This window comes from Ambystoma mexicanum, chromosome 5q (genome assembly GCF_040938575.1).
Source record: "Ambystoma mexicanum isolate Mex_15411 chromosome 5q, UKY_AmexF1_1, whole genome shotgun sequence".
Lineage (NCBI taxonomy): Eukaryota > Metazoa > Chordata > Amphibia > Caudata > Ambystomatidae > Ambystoma > Ambystoma mexicanum.
The window spans coordinates 1,137,020,970-1,137,041,874 of NC_090933.1; the positions used below are offsets into that span (position 1 = coordinate 1,137,020,970).

General features: G+C 45.4%; 1 protein-coding gene across 2 annotated transcripts in view; it reads right to left on the bottom strand.

Annotated features, from left to right (window-relative positions):
- Nucleotides 1-570: 570 nt before the first annotated feature.
- Nucleotides 571-20,905, bottom strand: part of TMEM71 (transmembrane protein 71) — a 637,748-nt gene continuing 617,413 nt past the window's right edge. For both annotated transcript variants that reach the window (XM_069621648.1, XM_069621649.1), the window contains one exon: nt 571-9,918. In XM_069621648.1, the coding sequence (XP_069477749.1) occupies nt 9,839-9,918 (80 nt within the window). In that variant the 3' untranslated portion in view covers nt 571-9,838. The remainder of the gene's footprint in view (nt 9,919-20,905) is intronic.

The window sequence follows — 20,905 nt, forward strand, 5'->3', positions numbered from 1 at the left end:
TTACAGACCTACCATTATGAAAACGTTATCGGAGCTGCAATTGCTACAATCTGATCTTCAGAAAATCAGAACAGCGAGGCCCATTGGTCAGGTTCATGCTTCTCTGTTAACTTTTTTGCAGGTTACTTTATTATGTCTTTGGCACCACTACCTGTCCATTACTCCCCATTATTGCCATGATTAGGCATGCCATAACTAAACCCAACTGAGCTCACAGGCTTTTCACATCTTTTTGAAAAAGGTTTGAGGGGTTCGGTTAAAACTGCCCTCAAATGTCCTCAAATGTCCATATAATTCTATTCTCCAATCAGAGACATTTGGAGACAGCAGAGGCCGATTTGAGATGCCAAACGTAGGGAGTTCCATGCACTCAGCAGTTCCCGGTACACAAGTACGTCAGTAAAGAGTGGGTTAAAAAGACCCCCTGCAGACATCTGTGTGGAACCCATATTCTACATGTTCAAATGCAGGAAGCGAAGATTCAGCCTGTGTATTTGATGAAACGAATAGCACTGAATTGGGAAATACCGCTTTGTTGGACCAAGAAAGAATTCCATTAAATATAACAACTCAATTAAGATTTCATTTATTAAAATACAATTTTAATTTAAACATTTAGGAACACCACACTGGATAACTACATCAAAGCGTGCCCTACCACCATCAAGTCCTCCATATAATGAAATGGGAACAAGCAAAGAAACTGCTAATACATGTAATTATACATCCAGTTTTACTTGACAATTCTTTTTTTTGAAATCATGAAACAGGATAACCTTTGGGGCTAACATTCCTTTTGTTTCATCTGCCCTGCAAGTTGCCCTGGAAGTTGCAACCGGGGCATTTAAATCCAGTTCTTACAAGCTTGACAGACCGTGGTTTACATTTTCTCTTTCCACAAGATGGCACATAAGGGGGGTTCTTTGCACCAGTTGCCCCCTCACACAAAACATGGCAGCCCAATGTGGGGAAAAAACAAGCACAGTGTTATTTATTATTCTTTTAGAAAATCAGCATCAAATCACTGACTCAATGTCCCTCTTCAGGGAAACATCTCCCCACTAGTCCCTGCAGCAACGTGTTTTCTTCTGCTCAATAAAACCTACATTGTCAAAGCGAGATCAGTACAACAAACAAACAAGAGATTTCTGGCAGGTCCGGTGTGCTTTAACATACATACAATTCCAGAAATAACTGGTGATTAGGTTGTGTGCAATGAACATGACATTTTGAATATGTAAGTGCATTGATTTTTGATGATTTTAATTTTTAAGAGTATACAAATTGATTGTCACAATGAATTTGAGGCTCCAGTGCAGTTGGATTTGAAATGATTCATGTTTTTGTCTTTATCACACTCGTTTTTCTAATAAAGATAGTCCTTAATAGACTAACATTTTGAAAGTACCACCTGGTGTAATTAATTTTTAGAGGGGATTATTGGTATTGTATTGATCGTATGTTCTAGGGGCAGCCCCCCTAATAGATTCTCCTAGAGTCTCTTTTTGGTAGGTTAGTGCCTTAACATACCACTATTTAGCTTTAATTTATTTCCAATAACCCCGCACACATCCACTATGCTCCATTTTGGATTTGTGATATCAGTATATTTAATCCTGGCACATGTTGATTTTCCTTAAAGAATCCAGGCCAAATTCTCAACAAAAAAAAGAGCAAATACAACATGCACAGAGAATGCACCTTTTCTATTTCAGCTGGTTTGAGAAATGTACCATTCACTTCACTCTCAAGGAGAACTCTGCATTTCAGGCGTCTGGAGAGGCAGTGTGGAAGATGCGCTGTGCAGGACCCTTGCATACATTAGTGTCAGGTGGCCGGGGCTGCTGGGAGTGCATTTACTAAGGACGACCCCTTAGAGGGACTGTCACTGTGAAATGTATAAAAAAAGCATTTATATTCCTGTTTCTGGGATGGAAATGCAAGTGTGACAGCACCGGCTAAAATTCCGGGTGACAGTCTTAAAATAAATAAATAATAGGTTAGAAATGACCATGTCATGACTTGTGCTTCCCCCGGCACCTGGTCCTAAAAGGCGCAGGGAAATGTATTTCTTTTCTGCACATTTTGATGCGCAAATGTGCAAAAGTGCCATAAAAGGCCATCTGAATGTGCGCATCCAATATCACAAATACATTAAAAAAAAGTTGATACTTGCATACAGATTGAATAAAACATCTCTTATAAATACCACTTAGCATAATTTGCTAACTAAATTCTGATAATTACATGCACATTGAATAAAACATCTCTTATAAATTGCACTTAGCATATATTGTAAAATCAATATTGATATTAACATAAGATTGAATAAAACATTGCTCATAAATTCCACTCAGTATAATGCATTATTTTCATTGATCACTCTCTAATTGGATTGTATGAACATTTTTCAGCTTTAGTCCCCTGTCGACAGTCTTTTCTCTAAATAATTCCTCAAAAAAAACTTGTTTCACATTAAAAGGTGCAAACAACACTTAGCAAACTTTTTAAATGAATTAGGTTACAGTTTTCAAATAGTCCAAATGCAGGCCCAAAGATTCTAGACAGTTGTGAGACCAGCACGCGTTTTGCATAGTTGAAGTTGGTTCTCAAGAACACTATTGAGGTATTGAGCTTTTCTGTTACTAAACAGCACATACAGGGGATTCTAAAAATCAAACAATAGATTAGTTCTATAATCTGTAGAGACCGAATACTTTTACAAATAATATTTTCTTCACTAGTAAATAGAGAATATAGATGCAACATCTACTCACGATCACTTAAATATTGAGTAGTCAATATCTGACCATTTTCACTTTGTTATTGACAATTTTTTATCACTGGGCCTTGGTATGAGTTTGGCGGTAACCCGCCGGTGTTACCGGCGGGTTGCCGCTGAACTCGTAACACCATTTCCGCTACCTGATATCCCGGTGCCACCAGGACATTACAAGTCCCAGCGACCCGGTATGTCAGGCGGCGGAAAGTGGCACGGAAAGGGGGACACGGATGCACCGTTAGCAACGTGAAAACCAGGTCAGACCTGCCGGGAGCAACGGCCCCTGCAGGCATACTTGTGGTCTGGGAAGGGTGCTGGTACGCTGCTACCCTCACCCTTATTTACGGACCGCCAGGCTTGTAATGAGGCCCACTACTGTCTGCTTTTTAAAATAGTTATTATTTGTATGCTAAAGACACACATTAATTAGAGATTTCAGTATTGTTTGAATAATAAATTATTTTCTAACGTAGCGGTACACTTAGATGAAAATAATTATCTTCTTCTTTGTGTTGTCCAGGATATATATTTTTCAGCCGTGAATACCAGCTGCTTTTACATATAATTCTGAAATGCATTCTTATGGTTATTAGTTGACCTTGAGAAAGCATGTCTGTTGTATGAAACATGAGTTAATCTCACTTCTTTCTGAAACCTTTGATACTATATTTGGACTAGTCTGGGTTTCAAACCGAATACACTTAACACATAACTAAGTGATGTTTGTGTATTTCAACAGGAAACATGTTAGGTTTGTTAATTTTAACTATACAACATGGTGCCTGGTTCAGCCCCCAAGTTATGACAGCACAACCACTAATTCGGACATATTTGTTATAAAGAAATACTTATTAGGTCACACCTTTTTCAAGCAGTTCCAAAGGTAACGGTGCCTTTGACATCCATATCTGATATATCCCTGAATCTCACTATCGACATCTAATATAATTTTTCTTCATTGAAACGTGAATGTGAGAGGTGTCACAGATTACCCAATATACACTGCGAGAAGTGAGATGTGATTAAGCTGTTAATTTTGCACAATGAAACTGGGCGGGATGTGACAAACTTCTACAGACAACTACATGACCCTTACTAAAGAATAGGTAAATCTCAAGGGAAATGTGTTGGGTAGGGATTAATCACTGGGTGCCTTTGGACCCTTTCAATATGTATTCTCCTTCCTACCGCCAGGCAATCCCTACCTATGTTAAAAGATCTTCTGTCTTGGGTTGCTGACCAGGCTTGCTTTCTTTCCTAGAATACTGGCCAGGCCAGGCTTCTTTTCTGGCCTCTGCTCCATTAAAGATGTTTTCTGGTTTGCTGCCCAGACCCGGTTTACTGGGTCGTTGCTCTGGTCAAGCTTCTTTCCTGGTTTACTTCCGAAGCCAAGCTTTTTTCCCGCTTCCCCTTTTGGCATAAGGGGGTTTCAGCGTCCCTACTTACTCTTTTCAAATATTACCCCTCTCCTTGCCTGGAGGAAGTCTCTAGCAGGGAGAATTTCTGTCCACCTTCCCTGCTGGATACTGTTTGGCTGCTATTCTCATCCTATTCCAGATTGCCTTCCTGGATTGCCAGCTTGTCCTGACTGGGTCCACAACTCAGTTACCTGGATGACAAGCAAGAGCCATAGTTTCTCCTCTTGGCAATTACTGGGCACTATGGACTGTTCCGCTAGTTGGTCTCCTCCAGTGCCTGGTGTTGGGATGCATGTACAGCTCCCATACACAGCCAGATTCAGGTTAAGAAAAATCTTTTAGCTCAGAGAAAGTGAAGGTGCATGGCTGCAGGGGGGTGGGGAGCACAATCAAAAGCAACACATGTATTTTCAAAGTAGTTATAAAGGCTTGGGTAGGCCCAGGTATACTGCATGGGTGATATTGTGTAGCAGGAATGAAATATAATGTATAACGATGATGTATTCACAGGACCAGGGTGCAGGAAATACTGAAGTATCGCCATATTGGAAGTGAGGGCAAGCATTTTGTATTACCTGTTGGAGGTGTAGCAGCGTGGCATATTGAACCGTTCAAGCCATTTTCCCTTTCTCAAGCCCCATGAGTGAAGCTGAGAATAGTGTCATTGTTTAATTGTATCAAGCTGTAGGCATGTGGAACAAGATTGGAATGTGAATGGCAGGTCATGGGAGGCAGGTTCGCAGTCTCGAGCTGCCAACATGCTCTGTTTAGATTTAGGGCACTAGAGCCCAAAGGACAAAGTCTGTCCTATTTGAACAGCCAGGCAGCTGGAAAATAGAGTCCATAAAGCCATCATAATTGGGCTGATTAATGTGAACCTCAAGAGAGCAAGGACATCCCATGATTTATGATATGAAAAGCAAGAGATGATGCCAACAAATCTAGTCCAGAGCTGGGGAGACATGGCTGGGCCGCCTATGTATCCGGTATCAAGAGGAGCGCACACATATTACAAAGGACCAATTTGGCTGCAGAGTTGTCCACTGAGCTCATGCTAATGACCGGGAGCACACCATGTGACTAGGCCGATGGGGTGGGTAACATTCCAGGTAAACTCGCCAATCCAGTAGCTGCGAACAAAGGCGACAGAATAGGGGCACCCCGTTTTAGAGGGATGGGGTAGATTAGAGTGTGGCCAATCAGTCAAGGGGCTATAGTGCACTAGTAGGATGTATATAGGCAGTAGCCAATGAGGGTGGAGGATAACACTGTATATTGTTCACGTCATGAGTGATGGTTTCTTTTCCTTAAAACCTTGTACTTGCTTTGAACTAACAGAGAGCTCTGTGTCAGTTTTGTTCCACGGAACGTTCAGATACTTTTTTCCGTTTTGTATACAAAATAAATCTGGTTTTCCTTGCAAAGCGGTACACCGAGCCTGTTTGCCTAGAGGAGTGATTTTTATTGTCTGGTTGTCCGGAGGTCTTACCTTACACTGGTATTCCTCAGCTACTTTAGTAGAACTACTCCTCTCCCAAGACTGAGACACACTTCTGGTAAAGGCGCCTCTATTTAGCCACAAGATGGTTGAATTTTTAGGCTCAGATATGCCTCGTAGCCCTGCTCTTTGTGTTTCTAGCAGGGAACAGTCTACATGGCCTGTCCTTAAATAGCTGTGAAAATAATCTGTTTTACTCTTTGGTTGTGAGGCTTTGTAGTTTTACAGGGAGGAATTAAGTCTTTGAAAGGGCTTGCAACCATTATGGATTTCCTCCATGTGCTCCCTCTCCTGTGCGACGGCAAGGTTGCCCCTGTGTTTCATGACTCGTTTGTTTTTCATATCCCCTTTTCTAAAGAGGTCAGTCTCAATATTGATGATAACTCAGAGAAGCCGCCCATTTTTCACAGGAAGCCACAGCTTGGATCACCTCCTTCCTTGAAGCTAGGGCTATGAGAGTCTTCTCGGATCAGGCCTGTGAGCCCCATCCCCCATCCACTGCAGAGTTCCACAGATATCATGTACCTCACCTACCCTCTACAACCTCTTCACCTTACCCCTCTTCAATGATCTAGATGAGCACAGCATAGCATTAACAAACTATGCTGACGACACCCAAGTCATTCTCCCTCTCACTGGCTCTTACGAACAAGATGCTGCCACCCTCAGTGAAACCTATACCCTAATCCAGGCTTGGATGGCAGCCAACGGTTTATGTCTCAATGGAGACAAAACAGAGATCCTACTGTTAGGTCTGAAGGAAATACTTAACAAACTCGACAGGCAATACATGTCCTTCAGCATTGAGGATACCGTAATCACGGTCTCTACTGCTGTCAAAACCCTGTGTGTATACCTTGACTCCACCCCCTCAATTAAGTGTCAAGTCAGCGCCATCTCCTCATCGGCTGCACTTCCAACCAAAATTATTAACGCAGTCAAACCATACCTTGCCTCAAAAAACTGCCTCACCATTGCCAGAAACACCATGAGTGCAAAGCTAGACAGTTGTAATATACTCCTCCTAGGCACCTCCTCGAAAAACCTGAATAAACTGCAAATCACCCAAAACAATGCCCTCAGAGCAGCACTAAGCATTCCTATGAGGGAGCCCATCTCCCAGGCCAGAGGTGACAGCCACTGGCTTCCAGTTAAAGAGCGTATTCTCTTCAAGATTCTCACTACCAACCACAGATGCTTATCCCATTATGCATCCCTATATCTGTCAGAAAAAATCCACCGGGAACATTCTCTCAGACCAAAGCGGGTCCAATACTCCCACCAGCTCACGGTCCCAACCTTCAAAAGAGCCAAAGCTGGAAGAGCAAGCTTCCATGTGTTAGCTCCCAAAAACTTGAACGCCCTGCCACTCTCCATCTGGATGGAAACCTCCCTCACTGCCTTCCGCAAGGCACTGAAAACCAAGCTCTTCCACTAGGCACCTCATTCAGACAGTTCCGATGTAACCTCTGGAACATACCATGCCTTATCCTGTAAATGTCTTAAACTATGCCACAGTCATGCTATTTCTGTACCAGACTGTAATCTATATATGTACCTAAATGAATACTGCTAGAATCTTCTGTAACAGCGCCATGATGCCTCAGGGCCGTTGCACGCTTTATACATTCAAATAAATAAAATAAACTCTTGTCTGCTTGGGAGTCAGAAACATGGAAATAACAGTGCAATGAAGAGGGGGAATAGTTCCTTCCTATTGCTTTCAATGTTGGGCTGGTCACCAGTAGATTTGCACCTCATTGTGAGCGCTGTTGAAGGGTTTTTATAGCCCCCTGTGTTGCGTTGATATGGGGATCTCTTTTGAGCTTTTGGTCTCTGTCGTATTTCTTATTCCGACTCTTGTCTGAGTACTTCCAGATTCACTCCAGGTTTTTCTGTGATACTGGCGTCTTATGATTGACATATTCTGTCTATAGTTGGTTTAACAGGGTGGCATATTCTGACTCCTTTTGCATTATATGACCTGCTGGGAGGTGGCTACGCCTTAGGTAGTCAGTCTAATTTTGGTTGCTTAGTTTGCTTTTCTGATTTTCTTACAAACATGTCCCATAGTCCGGTTTTTGGTAATAGTATGGAGAAGAACTTTTTTAGAGACTTCTCTATGCTTTGCCCATTTTCAGAACCCCCCAAATATATTCTGGGTTTTCAGTGTCACAGAATAGGGTACTATGGGAGTTGTATTTTGGGATCCTTCCTTCCCATTTTGTTATTCCCACAGATTAGGAAATAGCTAGAATATCTATGGGTATGAGTTGATATGTATGGTGCCAGTATCCCATTACGTACTTGTAATGCCCCCACAATTCTCCAATTTCGCAAATCTCTCACAATGTGGCTTTTTTTTAAAAACACCTAACCACAGACTAATCCCAATGGATGCACAAAACATATATAACGGAAGTGCGCCACTGTTAAAAGATGGCAGTCCAATTCTGGCTACCCAAACCTTGTACATCAGTGTGGTGCTCTCTAGCTAGGCCTGTGCTTTAAACAATAAAATAAAATGATGGTCTCTGCCCTGACTAAGGACAGGCTGTGCGGGGTAGGAGGAATCAAAGGTGTCTTCTTCATAATGTCTCTCTGACATAGGGGGGTATTGCAGGTAAAGGAAGATTTCTGGGCAGTCCCGCTGGCAGCCTCGGGTGGTTTGAACCATGTGACTTCAACACAGAGTAAATAAAAACGTGTCATTTCTATGTATATGTCAATCATGTTTTTGGGCCACATAAGGTTGTATGCCCAAAACAATCTTCTCTCTAGCCTGTTTTAAGAGTTTTTTGAAAATCTGTGCCCCCAACTTTGCTTTACATTCTTCTAACCCCAAAAGAGTTTTCTTTGTCACCAAGACGTCTAAAGCATGTTATCCAGCTTTCAATGGCGACATTAGCCTTTGGCCCTCCTTACGATTCCGGCGCTAAACCATGGCGCTATTAGCACCATGGTTGGTGCCGGTATCGTAACGAGTCCGCCATGGTGAAATGGGGAAATACCGCCCCATTCCAAGGTTGGTGGGGCGGTATTTCCCCATTTCCCCATGGCCCTTCCCCATTCCCATTTTTGCCCCATAGGGCATAATGGGAATGGCGAAGGCGCTAAGTACGGTACCGCAAATTGCGCTACCATACTTACCGCGAATGTCCCTTTGCGGGTCCCTACTTTAACGGCTGGTCTAGACCAGCCATTAAGGTCGGGTCCCGCAAAGGGACCTCGTAATTAGGCGCTAAGTGGTTAACGGCGCCGTTAACCACTTAGCGACTGGGTCGTAATGAGGCCCTTTGTGTTGTCTGTTGTCTGTAGGAGTATGAGTGTGGCATTATGTCACCTAGGTGGTCTTCAGTTTTGATCAAAACTCCTCTTCATTTCACTGCAGAAAAAGCAGGAAGAGTGAAGTTTGACCTCCCTATTTACATCCACTGCTGTATTTTTGCATATATTTCCTGTGGATATTGTGGTCCTTATGCTGCTGGGTTTGTGGCTGTTTAAGAAATGTGCAGAACATTAACTGATGTATCTTCAAATAAATCATGATTTACAGCCCATTCTCAGACTGGTACCGGAAAGAGACTTCCCCAACAGGATAGAGAGGTAAGGAGGGAGTAACTGAGACCCTGGTATTAGAACACGTACTACGGAGAGCACCAATCCTCAAATGCACAACAGTGACGTGCATCATCCTCCGCAGGGAGAAGTTGCTAGGGATGGCACGTTTCCATTAGTAGCGACTAAGAGGTTTAAGGTATTCCTTGAAGGCTGCGGGTAACTTCATTTTACACAGCAAGCACAAATAACACCTGCTTCTCATAATTGCAAATCCACATGTGCATTTATGTCAAAAGCCTTGTAATTATAAAAATAGCTACACTATTTTCCCCCTGTGACTATAGGAATCTTTCGAAGGTTATGATTCACCAGTGTCACAAAGGTGTGTGCATGAAATTGAACAATCCACTTTCTGTTAACGCTGTTTTTGGAAGATATTCATTTTTAATCGGCCGTAACAACATAGACATTTCGTTGGTTGGCTGCGCAAGTGTCCTGTAGCTTCTCTTGCGCAGAGCATGATATCCGAGAAATGCAGAAATTGCTTGTAGGCATTTGCTTGTTGATTAAGCGTGAAAGCTAAGTTCTCCAAGCAGAAATCAGCAAGCACACCAATATCACAACAATCAAGTAGATGGGGCTTCTTGAAATGTTGATTTCTGAAAGAAAGGACAAAACCAACAGGTAGATTAGAACATTTCTAATAATGCATTTTAGTACCCGGCCGGGCGTGGTTTTGGCCTCCGAGCCAATGAGCAAGCTCAGAATGGGGGCTCTTCCACATAGAGCCCTGCTCCGAACCTCCTCGGAGCTGGAGGCTCCCATCTTCCCCGCCAGTTAATCAGGTAAGTGTTCACCCGGACCAGCAATCCCCCACAGCTGCTTTTCCACATATGTAGCCACCTCCCTCCCAACCATACCACACTTCTCTTGCGCTGCTGTCTCTTGCCGGCGTCGGGAACAGTTGTGCTCCCGGAGCGTTGCCGACATGCAACTAGCTGCCATGGAAAGGGATAAGGGACTGTGTAGTTCCCTTCTCCACGATCCAGGGCGGACATGTTATTTTGTAGTTTTTTTAAAGTTGAAAAACTGCGAACACTTTGTTGCTTAACTTAAAAAAACACTATTAATACAAAGTGCCATGGTACTAATAGCAATATTACCCTCGCAGGGGGGCATTACAGAGGGAGGTAATGCCCTGGGCTGGGGCATTACCTGGTCCGGTAATGCCCCCTTGCTCGGGTAATATTGCTTAGGTAGACATCTTGTTGGGAGGTCGCTGTTTTTAATGCGCTTGAGTACAGAGAGTGCCAATAAACCTTGGAGTTGGCAATCGTCTCGCCTTACAAACATATCGTAGCATAACGACAACACGCCCTGTCGTAGGTGGTGAAGGGTTTAATAATTCAGAATGTTCACAGACTGAGATAGCTTGGGCGGTACATTACTTTGTCTGTATACATTTATAAGGGACACCATTGCTTAATGCTGGGCAAAGTGCAGTAACAACTGGAAATAATATTGCACCAATGTACTTGTTGAAGAATAATGTGTGCCTAATTCTTTAATTAGTTGAAAATATTGATAATTTTGTGTTGGTTTATAGAAGGAAGGGAGTATTGTACTAACGGCATGTTGCGGAGTGAGCTACCCTATTCCTTGGTGCTATAGAATGGATCAAAGCAAATTGGCAGTTTCATAATCCAGGAGGCAATTAATTGGCTATTGAACCAAAAATTGAGGACGTTGCAAGACAGAACGTCTGCATTAATAGCAAAGTTTACCAGTATGTACAATTATACAGTGCACTGGTTCTAGTGGTGGGAATCACGGGAGAGGTGGGTGAAATTGAGTGGTGAGTCTCTGGGTAACTCCGAAGAGAGAACATGATTCTTGAGGGCAATGTTGAGGTTGTTTATAGTAAGACTGTCCTTGGAACTTGGGGGGCAGAGATTTCCAGTGGTGAGTAGCAAGGATGGTGAAGGAGTGAAAGAGAGCGGTGGTGGTGGGTGGTCGGGGCGCATGATGAGAGCCAGAGTGCAAATTCCAGGCCTTGGGAGGTAATGCAGATGGGTGTAGTCAGCCAGGTAGGTTGTTCTCATCATGGCAATTAAAGAAAACAGTATGGAGCTGGTGAAGGAGGGATAAGGGATATTCTAATCTAGGGCGTGCAAGAACTGTGGGTTACGCTTGCACATCACTCTTCCTCCATACTATCATAGCACAGTTTGATAACTAAAATATAAAGGAAGTGGGGTTTGCAATTACCACATACTTCAGTAGATTTGCACTACATTGCCACAGTTCCTTGACCCCCGTCCCCACCCCCACCTGCTCGGTTTATAGTACATTTTGACCAAAAAACATTCATTTATTAGAGAAAAAGAAAAAAGTAGTTTTTACTTTTTGAACTGTGGGTGGAGCAAACTAAGGGAATGGGTTTAAGAGGGGAGAGATAGGTAAATGTGGGAGACGAGCTGGAAAGAGGTGTGCGGGCCCCTCCTACCCCCATTAAAATATTGAGTAATATTTAGCAGCATAATAAGAAAAAGGATGACTTTTAGGCCACATTATTGATACAGAAAAAGTCCACAATTACATGAACCACACAAAATAGTCTGAATTATTAAAAGTGCCTGTCCTCATAATTCAAAATGAGATTTTCTCAAGAAGCTGTTAACTATTAATGATGCTTTTTTTTAATGCTGGTCGGTTTCCAGGTGCTGGATAATTTCTCTGAATGTGCAAATGTAAAGGTGCCTGACGAAACAGTCTCAAATTGGGATGCATACGGATTTAAATAGCACAACCCAAGCTTGCATGCAAAACAGCATTGTATAAGAGGGGGAAACAATGCATACAAACGAGAAGAGATGGGCAGAGACTGAGTGCACAGTAGATTTCTCGTGAGGGCGAGGCAGGCGTGAGCATTCAGCGAGGTATTTACAAGTAAAATATTTGATTCCTCCCTGAAGTGTAGGAAGAAGGGTGCCTGCCTGATACAGGGTGGAAAGTAGTTTCAAAGTTCAGGTGCGTTGTATGAAGAGGCCTGTTTTATATTCCTGGTGACGTCATGACCTCTAATGATGCATAGAACTCCAGAGGCAAAAACATCCAGAGACATAGACGTCCAGAGGAATAGACGTCCAGAGGCATAGACGTCCAGAGGCATAGACCTCCAGAGGCATTGGCCTTCAGAGGAATAGACCTCCAGAGGCATTGACCTCCAGAGGCATACACGTCCAAAGGCATAGATGTCCGGAGGCATAGACGTCCAGAGGCATAGACGCCCAGAGGCATAGACGCCCAGAGGCATAGATGTCCAGAGGCATGGACGTCCAGAGACATAGACGTCCAGAGACATAGACGTCCAGAGAAATAGACGTCCAGAGAAATAGACGTCCAGAGATATAGACGTCCAGAGGCAGAGATCTGCAGAGGCATAGACTTCCAGAGGCATAGACGTCCAGAGAAATAGACCTCCAAAGGCATAGACGTCCAGAGACCTAGACCTTCCGAGGCATAGATGTTCAGGGGCATAGATCTGCAGAAGCATAGATCTCCAGATGCATAGATCTCCAAAGGCATAGACCTCCAGTGACATAGATCTCCAGAGACATAGACCTCCAGAGGCCTAGACCGCCAGAGGCATAGATCTGCAGAGGCATAGACTTCCAGAGGCGTAGATCTCCAGAGACGTGACATAGGGCCTCATTATGAGTGTGCCATTCTGGAAACAACGGTGCCGGTAAGACCACCGGCACCATTATTAACGGTGCTGGTGCTTCCGTGTTCCCAATTCCCATTGAGTCCTATGGGACTCAATGGGAATGTGGAATTACAAAATTACTGGCGCCTGACTTCCTGGCCGCCGGACTCGGAATAGCCCGGTGACGCTGGGAAGTCAGGCGCTGGTAATTCATTATGGGTCCGGCGGCATCCTGCCGGTTTCACCGGCACGGTTACCACCAGACCCGTAATGAGGCCCATAGACTTGTAGGTGATGCATATTGTCTTTCATTTTTTTCTTTTTGTTAGTACTGGTCAGGTTCTAGTGAATATTTGGATGATATTCTATAACTGACTAAATACAAGAAACATCAATATTTTGTGCCTTTTCATTTATAATGTGATTGAGACAGAGGGCCTCATTATGAGTGCGGCGGTAAGGGGTTAACAGTGCCGGTAAGGATGCTGGTGCCGTTAACCCCTTACCGCCGCATTCCGGGGTCCCTTAGCGGGTGCCATTAAGGCCGGCTGGTAAAACCAGCCGTCCTTAGCGGCAGCCACTAAGGGACTAGGGAGCTAATAACGCTCCCGCTATTTCCGGGCCCGTTATTAGCTCCCTCCCCTTTCCCATTGAGCCCTATGGGGGCTGGAATGGGAATGGGGAAGGGTATTTTGAATGGGGATTTACCAGGTCCTCCAAGGTTGGAATGACCCGGTAAGTCCCCATTCAGAGAACCCGGACACGACTTTGGAGGCAGCCATGGTGCTAGTAGCACCATGGCTGCCTCCAAACTCTTAATGACCCCCAGAATGTCAAGGATTACCATTGTTGTAAAGAATTGTCCCTGGTGGAAGGAGGGGATTTATATTCATCTTTTGGCAACCTGTCGTAATGTGAGGATATTTTGGCTGAAGACCAGTGAATCTTTGCGTATAATAAAGGAAAGAAGAATCGAATGATTCAAAATGTAAGTATCTACTTTTTCCCCACGAATTGTAAGAAAGTTGACTCCTGGAAAATAGAATTAAATAAAATAATCAAGAAGAAATTAGAAGGGGAAACCCTTTATCTAGAGATAATAAAGCCATATTTGGGCTTTGGTGGCCGTTACACGCATTCCAAAAACAGGAACATTACAAACATGGAAATAGATAAATACAAACATACTTAAGTAAAATAAAGAAGTCATTGCACAATGACCATCATGGATTCTGCAGTAGCATTGAAATGGAAAAAGCCCTGACCTGGATGTTACATCCTCACAATGGCAAAACCCTACTTAGTATAGGACAACAAAATAATTAATACTGCATGTTGCTTTAAAGATGATGAAGGCTTGTAGGGTTAGCCAATGGTGTTCCCTACGGCCTGGGGTGATGTCCTTTGGCTTCTTCGCACTCAACATGTTGTGTTGCACGATCTTCAGGGAGGTCACGGTAGGGGTAGGAGCAGTGAAGCCTGTGAGATGACCAGCGTTCAGATGAGAGTGGATCATGGGTTGGATGGCAGATCTGAAGATGGGAAGAAGGGCTTAGTTTTATGGAGGGGAAAAGACGCAGCTAATTTGTAGGTATAGAGGAATCTTGCATGAGCAATGCTCTCCTGGTCATGAATAGTCAAGAAAAGATTTCCAAGGGAGAATCTCAAACAATTCCCATTCTTCTTTTAAGACTAGCCCACAGAGTTGCATAATTTGCAGGGTAACCTTGGACCAAGGCTAATTGTACCTAGAGTCAAGGGTCCAGAGATTTAGTTATGTGAAGTCTAGTCTCCAAAAACCACAAAACTGTTCAGAAATGCTTTCAACAGCAACTGATAGCGACACCACGGGGGAGACTATTATTAAAAACGGCATATAGTAATAATTAGCATTTGTTAGCACCGTGTGCAAAGGGTACCTCTGGGCTCTACTACAAAAGAGTTTCAGTGTCTGCCACAGAAGGGCACCCAGACCAGTTTGGTAGCATCTGTAATAAGCTAATTGCCCTGCAAGCACAAACGCTGTAGTTAGTGTCTGTTGTTCTCCCAGTGCAATTTATGCAACTTGGCCCGCGGAGGCAGAATTTGTAATGCTGCACATAACTAATTGATTTGGGCTACTAAAACTATAATGCATCTCTTTAAGCCTTATTATCAGTGTCTTCATCTATTCAATTATGCATTCGTTTTTTACTCTTGCAATTAGTTTTCTGGGACTACATTTTCTAGCAGTGTGCACTTAGATGCAGCCCCAGGGCACCTTGTATCTAAATATACACCTTCCCACATAAACCTAAGCTGTACATTGGCATCTAAGGATGAAAAGATGCCATGTAAGAGGACCCTCATAACTCTGATCCACATAGACACAGAGAAGTGCTAAAGTAAGTACATTCATCGAATGTTGATAGAAATGTATGATAGCCCTGCACTTAAGGGGTTAAGTGCTGTAACATAAAAGGCATTGCCATTCTTGCCTGGATTTCCCAATTGACCAAACCCCATGATCCTGTGCGAGCCACTTTTTCTCAATGTCCTCCAATTACTTCATCTACAGTAACTATGGGCACATAGAAATGGTGTCAATACTACCTCACCTGCCTCATTATCCCATGCCATGGATAGATGACTACCAGCAGTCCTGACCTAACCTCAATGGATGGCAGCCCTTCAGTGACTCTAATATACTAAGAAATGACAAAACATGCCTCATTTCTGAAAGAAACTGTGGTCAGTCCTCGAGGCGCAACAGCTAAACTGCCTCTCCAGTACGATTCCAAGGAATATGAGTCCATCCATTTCTTCCCCAAGCCTCACTAGGGCCTTTACCACCCTGAATCTTCCCTAAGAAAAAAGAGCCATATGCCAGGCTGCACACAAAGGAAAGGTATCCCTTATGTAATCGTAATCCTGTCCCAAGCAGATAAGACTCTCTCCAGTCATCTCAGTAATCCCCAATTCAAAGAATCCCAGGGTGCTACTGCAATTGTAGCACTAAGGCCCAACAGCCCACCATCCACCCAGCCATGGCAAGCAGTGACACTTCACCACCTCCAATCTCCTCCTCCCCATGGATCAACATACAGGGCCTCATTATCATACTGGCGGTAGCCGTGCCAACTACCGGGTCATTACGGCCTTGCCGGACCCGGTAATTGCCCATTCCCGGGCGCCGGAAAATATTCTTCCCCATTCCCATTGAGCCCTCTAGGGCTCAATGGGAATGGGGAAGCCAGATGCACCGGCACCATTCGTGAATGCTGCCGGTGCATCCGACATGCTCTGCTCGCGGGTGCCGGTATGCCTGCCAGGTCAGACCTGGCGGGCAAAAAAGCACCTACGAGCAGAACTCGTTGTTTGCCGGTCTGGTAGTAACGGTGCCGGTAGCTTACCAGCGCCGTTACTACCGGACTGGCAAACTTACAATGAGGCCCACTGTGTTCCGCCCCAAGCATTCGACCAAGTTATGGTGCGCTGCATCCTCATCTTAATCTAAGACCAACATCCTTCCTTCTCCTCAAAACATACCCACAATGAGTGACAGCCCCCCTTTATTAACGACCACATGCTTTCATTCGTCCAATTATTACTGCAAAGAGTGATATTTCCCCTCTCCATTACCAACTCACACCAAGAACTACCATTCCTTCCCCCAGCCCAATTGTACCCAGGGAATGACAGCTCCCACCCGGCCTCTAACTAAACCACGTAATTAGGTGCTGTCACCAATCTGTTTATACCCTGAAATGTTCGGTTGCAACTGGGAGTTGCAGTTGCCCTTCCTACTGTAATCCTTTCATGGTCCTACTACCACTCCCAGTGTGCTCCTTGCAGCTTTTACCAATGTTTTGGCACCGTTTTTGAGCCATGAACAACATAGCTTACAATGCTCCCACTAAGTCATTTGTGGCTGGGACTCAGGTCCAAATAGACTGGTCTCGCAGAGTTTGATGAAGACTGCAAATCTCTCCCGTGGTGTCCTCCCTGCAACTGCTATCTATTCAGCTACAAACACGACACCCAGCAGGGGGGAAATAGAAGTGAGTAAAATAACAAACTACAGATTCGGACTTGCTCCTCCTCTCATTTAGGATCTTCAAGCTCTGTTCGAGAGTCTACAACAAAGCAGACACAAGATCACGTTTAACTGGACCTAGGACTTGACTTCCTTTCTAATAGGCTATCCAACCATTAACTAGAGGATCTTCTGGTACCTGGGGGTCTCTGCTAGATGAGAGGCTAATTTATATCTATTAAGAGAGGTGGAAGCTGTATCCTATAGTTCTTTCATTATAAACTTGCTGTTCCTTTTCCAAAAATGATTTTAGCATGCCTCTTTTTAGGAGTCTCTCATTTCCCCATGGCTGAATTTACAGTGCAAGCACTCTCCAATCTTGGAGTCTCTGACCCATTGCACCCCTCAATTCAACCTATAACTCCTTTGGACCCTGATCAGAAGTCATGGAGGTGCCCCTGTAACTGAACAATGTGCGCACACGCCACTCGGTAGCTTGCCTTTCTCTAGCCTCTGCCCATGATGCAGATCACAAACAATTTGTGAAAAGAGGTTCAATTAGTCCTCTGCTGAGCTGGGGGAGCTCACGCTCAGAATCCTGAGCGACGGAAGTGTCTGGAGTCTTGACTTCCATGAGGATCTGATTGCTAATGCCCACAGAAAAAGGTGAAGCCCTGCACATAATAGAAGCTGTCAATGCTCGCAGACGCTGTTGAGCAGCCAACAACATGGCTGCCTAGTTTCCAAGCTCAGCGTTCGGTCTGATGCACTTTCGGTGTGGTAGCTATAATACCACATCTCCATGCTGTAATCTCCTGTCCTGGTGCATCTAACAGCGGGTAACGACTTGTACCTGCGGCGACGAAAATCGGACAGCAAGTGATGTGCCACAGCAAAATATGTGGCAGGAGGGTGGAGCCGCTGTACCCGGCAATGCTGCAGCTTGGAGAGGGGCAAATCCCAGCCTGGTTCCTGCTGAGCTGGTGGAGGGTGCAGCGTGGGCCTTCACCCAACGCGGTGCTGTGTGCCGAGGCCAGAGGCACACAAAACCACCATTGGGGCTCATGCCCATGGCGAGACACCTGCACCTTCAAGATCCTTTTGGTGAGTGCGCACCCCGCATCCAGCGCATCGCTGCTCTCAACTCCCTCGATGGCAGTGCCTGGGTGCCTGATGCACTGGCGAGCCCTGAATCCTGCATACAGGGCCACAACTACAGGAGGCGCACTTCCTTGGGCCCCTGATCCTGCACCAGCTACACATTGTAGATCCACATACCTCGTGGGGGGCCTATTGCGCACCGGGGCACCTTGTGGAGGCCGTGCCTGGGCCAGAGCGGATTGCCTACTCAGCTGCCTCTGGATCCATTCCTACCAATATTTGTAAGGAATGCAGGGTGGCCGGTGACTCCCCCAGGCACCTGTTGAGTCAACTTGCATCTTTCCCAGACACCCCGCTGCCCACGCTCCGTCGCCATTCTACAACCTGAGCATCAGCTACAAGCGGTGGTCTGCAATGGCACAACCTCTGTGCCTCATTTCAACTGCACAATCTACAAGCCCCATCAAAGACTCTTGAAGGACTTACCTAGATGCCAATAACTGAGGCCTGTGTACTGTCTGATTGGCGGGGCTGCCCCCGGCCAACCCTGAGGGACCTCCGCTCTCGCGCCCTGCTCTGCATTCCCCAGATTCCCTTTCCCAACCACTAGCCCCACTTGAACCCGGATACATACCAACTCTGAGGCAATCCATATCCAGTAGGATATTGGGCGGGTATCCCTACTTACGTTCGGGGGGCCGATCGCCACATCGGCTCCCTTGACTATCAGCCATGACCAGAGGTGCGGCCTGTGGCAAAAAAACAGGAGCTATGGACAAATTCACAAACGTGCCCCCCCCGTGAAGATCCTGGTCCCTCATCCAGCCCCCATCCGGACCATTTACAACCTAGCATGGCCTCTCCACCGGATCTCACCCACACGATGGAGGTCATAGCCAAGGGCTTCACAGACGCCCATGAGACATTGGACGATTTAACAGCCAGCGTGGCATCCATGAGGTCGCAACTCACCAAGGAAGCGGTGCACATTACTGAAGCAGAGACCAGAATCGGAGCGACAGAGGATACCGTGCTGGGACTCCAAAACACGGTGGCAACCTTGGTAAAAGAGGTGAAAGCAGTGAGGTCCAAATATGATGACCTCGAATCACATTCCAGGAGGATATAACATCTGCATCGTGGTAGTACCAGAGGAGGCACTAATGCGAGGCATGGAGCAGAGCAAGCCGTGGAAAAACCTACTCATCTCCTTACGGCACCCGCACTCTCTCCCCCTTCTATGCCGTGGAGCGGGCCCACTGGGCGCTTGCTCCCAAACCAAAACCACGGGACTTCCCCCACCCTATTATTGCGAAAATCCTGAGTTACAGTGACACAGATCAAATCCTTTGCCTCGCCAGGGAAAAAAAGGGAACTACGCTGTGGCTCCCAAACAATACAGATTTTCATGGATTTTTCAATGCTGGTGCAGAATGAGAGACGCCAATTCATCACAGTTAAGAAAATGCTCCGAGGCCAGGGAATCCAGTATGCAATGCCCCGCTCGTCTGCGATTAGTTACGGTGCAAAATTTACTATTTTACGGTTCCGGATGAGGCAGTAAAATTCATAGAGGCCCAAATTTCGCTCCCAGACCACCGAGGAGCCAATTATGTCAATCAACTGCAGACGAAAATGAACTCACCAGCACCATATCTCAGCTAACTAGTTTCCAAGGATGAGCATCTAGAACCTTACTAGTAATCCACTGCTACCACACATGCACCTAGACAAGTAACCCAGCAGCGTTGTGTCGTGGACCGAAGCGGCAGCAGCCAGTCTGGAAGCAGCTGCTTAAACTAATGTTGAGTGGGAGTGGTTTTTTTGTGGCCAAGTTGGGGGGTGGGCTGTGGGTTGAAAATTGGGGAGAGGAGGGGTTTCACACTGCTAGGTTGGGGAGGGCAGTGAGGGTGGATGGGTGGGGGATGGGAACTGATCTATCATCGGGTCCCATCAACTGTTTTAGTGCCGGTTGTGCGATCAAGGCAAATAGGGGTGAACATTGTGAAAACGATTTGGCAGCAGAGTACAAGGTGGTAAACAGTCCAATCTGTAAGGATGCAACTGGCAGCTACAGACCGCTGGAGCTCAATTCCAAAATCCCTTATCTATGGCAATGGAATTGAAAGTGATGAGTTGGAACATTAGGGGTATTAGGAACTTTACGAAGGCGTGCAAGATCATGGCCTATGTGAATAGACACAGGATTAAGGTTCTTCTCTTGGAAGAGACACACGCAAGGGAGGGAACGTCCATGAGCATTGTCATGTTATGTTATGAATACTTGTATAGCACACGGTCGCCCAAAGGCATCATGGCGCTGGAGAGGCAAGTAGCAAACAAAACCAGGACAACATAGGCAAAAAGTCCATCAATGGCAGAGATCAAAATAGGTGTGTTTTTAGGGCTTTCCTGAAGACCAAGTGGTTAGGCATTGTTTTAATTTGCCGGTGGAAGATCATTCCACAGTTGAGCCGCAGCAATAGAGAATGCACATCCCCCAATACGGGAGCACCGGAAGGAGGGCACACATGGAAGACTTGCAGACGCTGATCGCAAAGAGCGCTTGTGGAGGTAACGCACAAACTTAGTGCAGAGATTCTCTGCCCCCTCACCATGCAAGGCCCAATGAACAATACACAGCGATTTGAATCTTATACAGTGAGACACCAGGAGCCAGTGCAGGGAACATAGAACTGGGGAAATATGGGCCACATAAGGTGTCCCATTTGCCACACGTGCTGCCAAGTTTTGAAGACGCTGGAGTCGGTGGACTACACCCTTGGGCTGTGCCAGATAAAGAGAGTTGCAGTAGTCCAAC